Genomic DNA, 8,648 nt, shown 5'->3' with positions numbered 1-8,648 from the left:
ACATATAATAAAAAATAATCTGTTATTTTGATCTACAGTACAACATATTACAAGTTTATGAAAATCGGAGGCGCACACTTGTTTTCTTGTCAATTCTCTCCGCATTACCCACGACCTCTTCTTTATAAATATTCTCCTTTATAAATTTAGAAATTTTTGGATGTCCGATTTCCTTGTGTCTTAAAAAAATTTTTCTAACTTTTGAACACTCCAATATATAATAACACATTTAAAGATACATCTTGCGTAATATAACTCGAATATAAATTTACTTTATTGACTATATTAATTATTACAATTATGTTATAAAATATCTATATGTTATAATATTAATTATTACAATTATATTATAAAATATCTTGTATCCGCAACTTTCGTGCTTATGTTAAATAATTATACATATAACATATACATACGGACAAGACAGTGGTATAATAATTCCAATAAAATAATTATTGTCACTTTATAGGTTCATAAATTTTCTGTAGCTGTTATTGAAACGAGCTCGCTAAATTAAAACTGTATTATATTATTTGGGACAAGGTTCTATGTCATTTACCGCATACCGGTAACTTTCCCAGACTTTCCGCATACTGAAACATACAGTTCCACCACCTCGTATGTACTGGGTATCCTATAAAACACAAAAATATAAAATTCAATATACAGAAATTTAATTTGCAGGGTATTATTAAATTGATGTTACAATATTTGAGGGTAGATAGGGAGACTAAAGTTGATTATTTTTTTGTTAATACATGTAAGAAAACACTTCCTTTTCATGTACTGCGCTGCAGTTACATATCATGCGGAAACTAAAAAACGAATAACATAAAATTAAAAGTAATTTATCAAACATCGATATCCATCAGTTAATAACTATGACTTTGTTTCTCTGCAACATTTACTTTTTAAGTAGGGAAGCTGAGTAAACATTAACTAAAAATCCGTCGTCTTTTGTAACTTTTGTTATATCTTGTAAGCTATATGGACCTTCATTCGGAATGGATTAATCCAATAGAATTTCAAAATAGTTAAGTACACAAGGAGGCCATAAACCTTCATTCATACCACGTTGCAAAACACCTATATAAAAATAGTCATGAAACACGTCACCCATACTGCATATGATTGTGAATCATCAAATGTCATCTCCTATCATGCAATCAATCGAACATTCTCGAATTTTCCATGACTCCAGAATTTCTTTCAATCCAAGCCATGATCTTCACCTCAAGCACGTCATTTCCAACGAATCCAATAACCGCTATCCCCGAAATTTTCTATTTTCAAAATTTAGCCGCTTCCTATAAAAATCCCAACTCGTATTTTTTTTGCTTCGACATTTGTTCAGCGTTGTACCAAGGCTGTTACGCTGCCACTTCACCTTTAATTCTTGCAACAATCGTCTTCCGTGGCGCAATTAAAAAAAGATTCTGATAAACATCTGACCGTGAACCAAGAAGACACTGATAGAGCCAAAAATCAGCGAGGATACGCTCAGAGGTTAAGATACCTGTGACCTCTCCTGTATCAAATATTTGCTTGGTACTTCGAAAGTAAGTCGTACCTTTACTTTTTTTTCTTTTGCTATTCATACTGTGGCGTTTCTGGTGATTTTGATTTGTTGCGACGATTCGATGAGGCCCGATTCTAGTTATTCATATTAAATCTCAATAATTCCAATGGATCACCTAGTACTATTCCACTATGTTCCCCTTGACATAGTTTTAACTCAACTAGAAGTCATTTATAGAACGCCAGATTTTCGGTACCGAGATTTTTGTATTGAAGTCATCCATAACTCCTTGAGCCGATATCTAAGTACCTAAGTACTGATAACCTGCCCTCCTTTCCAGCTTACCTTCTGCTGGATCTAGATCCACCTTTTAGGCCAGGGCTCGGAACGGTTTGCCAATTTCGGCCAATTCTTGGGAGCTACGCCTTCTGTCTCTCACTTGCCTCTCGGCGGGCCACAAAAAATGACGATTGCGGCCAGTCGCGGCCAATCGCGGCCAGTCGCGGTTTCAAGCTTGAAGGCTCGACTGTCATTTTTGTAGCCCGCTCGCGGCAAAGGGAAGATAGAAGGCGTAACTCCCGAGAATCGGTCGAAATTGGCAAACAAGCCTTGTTTTAGGCTTACCTCGCCTTCATCCCCTACTTCTCCATATTTATAGAAATTTAACCTTACACACACACACACACACACACACACACACACACACACACACACACACACACAAACATACATATACGCACATGTATATCTACACATCGTGGAGCGTATTTTTATATTAGCACTATAAACCTGTATGCATTTTGCATTAAGCCTAAATTACTACATTTTGTAACGATGCCACGATGCGATTAAAATAAAAATATATTTATTATATCGCGTACCTAAGACTAATATTTTCACCTTATAATCGAGTTATTTCTAATCTAAATCCCCCTTTCCTTTATCGCTCGAGGTTTAATCCCGAGGGAGCGGTGCACTTGGACACGGTGCATTTGGACACAGCCAATCACAGCACCGTGTGATTAGAGACATTTGTAGGGTCCCTTGGAACAGCGACTTGTGATTGGACTGTGTCCAATTGCCCCGTGTCCAACTGATATACATCCTAATCCCGAGTATAGAGTTTCGGTTCTCTGACTCGAAATCGAACCGCGCACCATACGTTGCTGCGCCGAGTAAAGCGATTTTTCTAGACGCTGATCAACTCATCAACCTTACGTACATTAACTCATCAACCTTACGTATATTAACTGTACGACGAGGTTTATTATTATCATTCAATAGGTTAAGTTCTTTTTCAGGACGTAACACTTTAAAACTATCAGAATGGTATCACCGATAGTAGTAGAATAAAAGAAGCTATTTATAAGTTCTTAAACTAACATAGTTTTAATTTCCGAATTCCACCTTATATAAACAACTTTTTATACATTAAAGAAATAACTCACATAAAAAGATGTTTCTTTCTTGAATACATCATTTCTTGGTAATTATTTAGTTTAGGGGAGTCAGCTTCAATCACCTTGACATATGTTGCTGAGGGTAATCTTTGGAATATTTTAACCATCGCTGATTGGTTATCAAAAGGTTATGAACAAAAGAAATTTTATAAATACTGTGTAGTTTTGTGATATTGTGTGCATTAAAAAATAAGGTAAATGTTTATATTAGAGGCGACCTTACCGATTTCAATGATTTTAATATACAACAACTCTCACTACTTTATGAAAAGTTTAATAAAAAAAAAATTCGTGCAAAAGATATATGCATGTTATTTCGACAAGAGTAACAGACAAGACTGCTGTGAGCAAAAGCTTTTAGATATTATAAAATAGATAAATATTAACAATTCCTATAAATATATTATTTTTGCATATAATATATACTTTAAAATACAGGGTTTCTCTAAAATCTAACCCAACCCCTGGATCTCGGAAACGGCTTTAGATATGGAAAAACGTTTCAGACAAAAGTTGTAGGACATAAAGGGTTACAGATGTTGAAAATATGAACTTGATCTTGAGTGACCTTTCCAAGACCATTTAATGTGACCGATGTTTTCTAAAACGAGACCCTCTATTTTTTATTTCATATTCTTGTATCTCATGTCAAGACGTTTTCAAAATACTTTTTATTTGTAGCGCAAGCCGTTTACAAGATACGAAGCTTCAAAATTGATACATCGCATTCGCTTTATTCAATATACACCGCGAGGAGGTTGCTTGGTCGGATATGTACATCATGTCTTGACCCTAAAAAGGACAGATCTTGTGTATATGTGGGTGGAAGAGTAGATGAGTTACACACACCACAGAAGTAAAGAGCTACAGTTTGTCACTCCCGTAGTATTTCATAACTTTAAACACTCTCTGTTCTGTGCGTGCGTGCGTGCGTGCGTGCATGCGTGTGTGGATGTATAAGTGGATGACTTACACTCTCATACCATGCACACATACACACAACAGAAATAAGAACGGTTCGTCATTCCTGTAGTATTTCATAACTCCAAACCCTCTCCGTTGTGTATATATATGTGTGTACATGTTTTCGGTCAAAATTCTCTGTTTCTCTCTTTCTCTATTCACCATTCTCCTTCTCCTTTCTCATACATTACTTTCTCTTACATTAAAATTGTGTTGCTGTTATTACAGAAGATGCTCAAAATGAACACCATTGACTTCCATACAGTAAAACAAGCGATCGTGAAATGCTCTCCTTATATTCTGAAACGTCTGAGGTGGAATATATGTATCTATAAGATACAACTATCCTATTTGGGAATTTCTCGATTATATTTGGAGGCGTTTTGAAAACCACCGATTTTAAATAATCCCATAAGAAGAAATCATTGTGGGTTAATCGGGACACCGTGAAGGCCATTCAGTCGGGCTCACCCTCGCAATCTATTTATTTGGATAATTTTCGTGCAAATAATTGCACACGTCACGATAGTAATGTGCACGATATCCATCTATCATGTTGAAAATGAATATTATTCACATCGAATTCTAATTGGCCATCCTCACCAACAGCATTTTCAAAAAGTTGGGTTATCAAAAGATCAATGATATCTCGCACCAATATTAAATAAAATATACCTGTTAAATTTTCATCGATGAAAAGGAGACCAACTATGTAGTTATCTAAAACGCCGGCCCAAACATTTAACTGAGACCGCTGCGTATATCCTTCTCTAAAAATATGTGGATTTATATCAGACCTAACATATTATGGTTGTTTACTTCACCACTTAAATAAAAAATACATTCGTCACTAAAGCAAAGATTGTCTAAGTAATGTTCTTCCTCTGCAATGAGCCCGGTTTATTATGTTATAAAACTGAATACGGCAATCAAAGTCGCTATCTTCAAACTCATGTTTTATTTGCATTTGTGTAAGGATAAAATCCATTATTTCTAAAAATTCTACCGATTGTACGGAAGAAAGCGGGATGTTATATAAATCGGCTAAGGACTATTGGGAGTTTTCTGTAATACGACCAATAATTTCAATAACTGTATTCTCATCGACTTTAGTTTTGCCGCTACGTGGGCAATCTTTAACTCTCAGTTTCGCGAAATTTGGTCATCAAGTTTTGAGATGTACTTATCAATAGAATGATCAGGAAAAAACTCTCACGATAATAATCAAACTACAAAAAGAGGAGATATATAAGAGTTCATGCACGGGTGTATAGTGCAGTATAATTCATATTTAATTAGTGATGATAGTTCTCAAGATGAGAAAATTTATTTACATTGTATAAATTACAATACGCGTTTCGGTTAATATTGACCCTCCTTGAACGTGTACATCTAGCATGGTATAATATCAAAGATTCGATAAATAAAAATTTTGACATAAATATATTCCATCCTCCGGAGAGAAACAATATAAATACCAGGTGTAGAAGTATGAAACCGGAATTTTTTTATACAAATAAGACGTCTGTTGTTCGAAAGTGATAAATAATACTTTATTCAAAATAATTTCCACTGTTTTGAACACATTTTTCCCACCTCTCTGGCAGTATATGAATGCCGTGCCAAAAAAACTTTTCATCTTTTGAAGCGAACCAGTTATCTAGCCATTTTTCCACATTTTCATACGAATCGAAGCGTTGGTTAGCGAGAGCGTGTCCTAGCGATGCGAACAGGTGATAATCGGACGGAGCCAAGTCTGGAGAATAAGCCGCATGCGGTAGTAATTCCCAACTGAACGACTCGATCGTTTCCTTGACCCGTTTTGCTGTATGTGATGGGGCATTATCATGGAGCAAAATGACATTGTGTTGCCTTTTTGCATATTCTGGTCGTTTTTTAGTCAATGTTCGATTTAAATCGATCATTTGTTGTTGGTAGCGATTAGTATTGACGGTTTGACCAGGTTTCAGCAGTTCATAGTTCATAGTTCATAGTTCATAGTTCTTCGTTCCTCACGTCAAAATCACCACTTTTGAATTTTTTAAACCACTCGAAACACTGAGATTTACCAAGAGCATATTCACCGTAAGCTTCGACAAGCATTCGATGTGATTCTGCAGCAGTTTTCTTTAAATGATAACAGAAAATCAATGCTGTCCGCAAATCATAGTTAGTAGGCTCGAAACGTGACATGTTTAAGGTTATACAAAAATATACTAGAGAATGAAAGTTGGGGTTATGTTTGTTGACAATATTCGTCAGCTGTTAGGAGAATATAATAGCGCGGCAGTAGCGGTCTTACGGTCACTAAACTGAACGCTGGCACCATTTATAGGGGAATTCCGGTTTCATACTTCTACACCTGGTAAAAGCAGACCTCCATATGCCGGCAGAGGCAGCGAAGGAAAGTTTATAAACATGAACGCGGAAAGATAGTAAAATGCGCCGCTGTAAATGTGACAACCAGAAGGATACAATCCACAGACCCGTAAACAATTTACAATAACTGTTGCCGAAATTAACTGTGTCGGTTTGTAAATTATTCCTGTTGTTTTGTAATTTAATGAAAACCATCTCAGCAACGGTACGTTTGAAAAAAAGTCGTTCTTTATGTAAAATTTTTGTCCCAATTGAACTCAAGGTTGCAACTCATGCGATGTTCTTGAACAACCGATAAGTTAAATCTTTAGGTAGTTTTTTATGTTCCACAATTCGTGTAGAGGATCTCCTACCTGTCTGGCCAACATAGGATGTGTCACAATTAATTCAATTCTAGCTCATATACCACATTGCTACGGAACTCACGAGGAAGTTTGTCTTCATGTATTCGTATGATCCCAGATAGTCTATTTAGGCATGAAAATAAAAGCTTAATTGAGTCATTTTTTTTAAATATTGCCCAGTTTCTCAGAAACCGAACCCGAATATGGAATTGTGTAAAAAGATTTAGCCGACAAACATGATTCCTTTGTTGACTTTAAGTTTCTGAATATATCTACTTAAACGATGTACAGTGTGCCAGAAGACCAGTAAAACTGGCTAAAAGTAATTAATTAATTACTTTTGAAATATGTGAACGTATATAACACCGTTACACTTATATAAGGTTTTCGGTATCGGTCATTCCATTTCTGATTTCAAAATTTTGAAATTTAAAATTGCGGTTTCAATATAGCGGGCCAAAATGTGAAAAGTGACTTGATATGGATGAAACTTGGTACTTTGGGATTTTCGGGGTCGTAGATTACAAATCTAAACTCAAAATTTCGAAATTCAAAATGACGGATTCAGTATGGAAGCCAATATCTATTAATTATGTCCAGATTGATATAAAATTTGATAATTGAAAATTTTTGACATATCTGATAACGAAAATTGTTGACATATCTGATAACGAATTTGACACCAAAAATTTAAAATAGCGAATCTAATAACTGACCATAAAATAAAAACATGCAGTTTTGTAATTGAAACACCTGTAGTTTGTCTACGTTTTACCTTAATCTTTTGTGTAAAATAAGTTGGAAGAATGCATCAGTTCAAAACTGCATCAAAATTTCAGTATAAAGAGTTTGAGGTTGCTGAATCCGAATTTGATATTATATATATATATTATATTTATATATTATATATTATATTTATATATATATATATATTATATATATATTTTTAATATTCAAAATGGCGGACGCAATAAAGTGGATTGAATGCAAATAGTGATTTCATTTGGATAAAATGCGGTATTTGGGAGATCTTCAGGTCACTGAATATGAATTTAATTCAAAATTCAAAAATTTTAAATAGTAGATCTAATATGGTGAATCAAAAGAGTCAGTTAGTTTGAATGTTTTAGTTTTGAATACGGATTCGAATGTAGCGACCACAAATATCTATCTATCAATACTAATTTTTACATCAAACAGAGCACTTTTAGCATTTCTGTCAGCCGTTTTGAATTAGACATTTTAAATTTATAAATTCTGTGTTCAGATTCGAATTCAGCGACATCTGAAACCTACCAGTACCAAGTTACACAACGATCGGAGGACTTTTAGTATTTCTGCCCGTTATTTTTAATCCGACATTTTGAATTTTTAAATTCTGTTTAAATTCGAATTCAGCGACCTTGAAAACCTACCAATACTAAGTTGCACAACGATCAGAGCACTTTTAGCATTTCCGTCCGCCAATTTGGACCTACCATTTTGAATTCCTACATCCCAAGTTTAGACTCGAACTCAGCAACCCTTACAGGTACGAAATTTCACGACGATGGGAGCACTTTATGTCTTTAGCTACTTTCTTAGATCCGCTGATCCATTGTACACAGGCATGAAGCTTGTACACAGTACCTTGCGAATATCTCCATAAATTATGGATGGTGGCAGCTGCACGCCAGATACACACCATGATGTATGATCTTTATTGATCCCCATATGGGGTTACAATTCTAAATTATAATTCTTTGCCTACCTACACACACATATACACACACGCACGCACACACGCACAGACGCGCGCGCGCGCACACACACACACACACACACACCTTCGCCTCCTAACTCTTATGTCTAAAATTAGAACTAATTTTTACAACTAATTTAAACCTAACTTACATATCTAACTTAATCTAACTTAACCTAACGCCCGGACTTCCGCTTCCGTCTTTCCTCCCCCCCTCCCTCTCTCTCTCTCTCTCTCTCTCT

At 35.3% G+C, this 8,648-nt stretch overlaps 1 protein-coding gene across 1 annotated transcript in view; it reads right to left on the bottom strand.

The window, feature by feature from the left end:
• Nucleotides 1-351: 351 nt before the first annotated feature.
• Nucleotides 352-8,648, bottom strand: part of LOC116848377 (plancitoxin-1) — a 476,759-nt gene continuing 468,462 nt past the window's right edge. The window contains exon 9 of the mRNA XM_032824380.1: nt 352-634. Within this exon, the coding sequence (XP_032680271.1) occupies nt 530-634 (105 nt within the window). The 3' untranslated portion in view covers nt 352-529. The remainder of the gene's footprint in view (nt 635-8,648) is intronic.

This window comes from Odontomachus brunneus, unplaced genomic scaffold (genome assembly GCF_010583005.1).
Source record: "Odontomachus brunneus isolate Ranch 3 - 2012 unplaced genomic scaffold, Obru_v1 Obru_scaffold_094, whole genome shotgun sequence".
Classification (NCBI taxonomy): domain Eukaryota; kingdom Metazoa; phylum Arthropoda; class Insecta; order Hymenoptera; family Formicidae; genus Odontomachus; species Odontomachus brunneus.
Note: the sequence above shows the minus strand (reverse complement) of the source record. Positions and strands in the feature narration are given on the sequence as shown.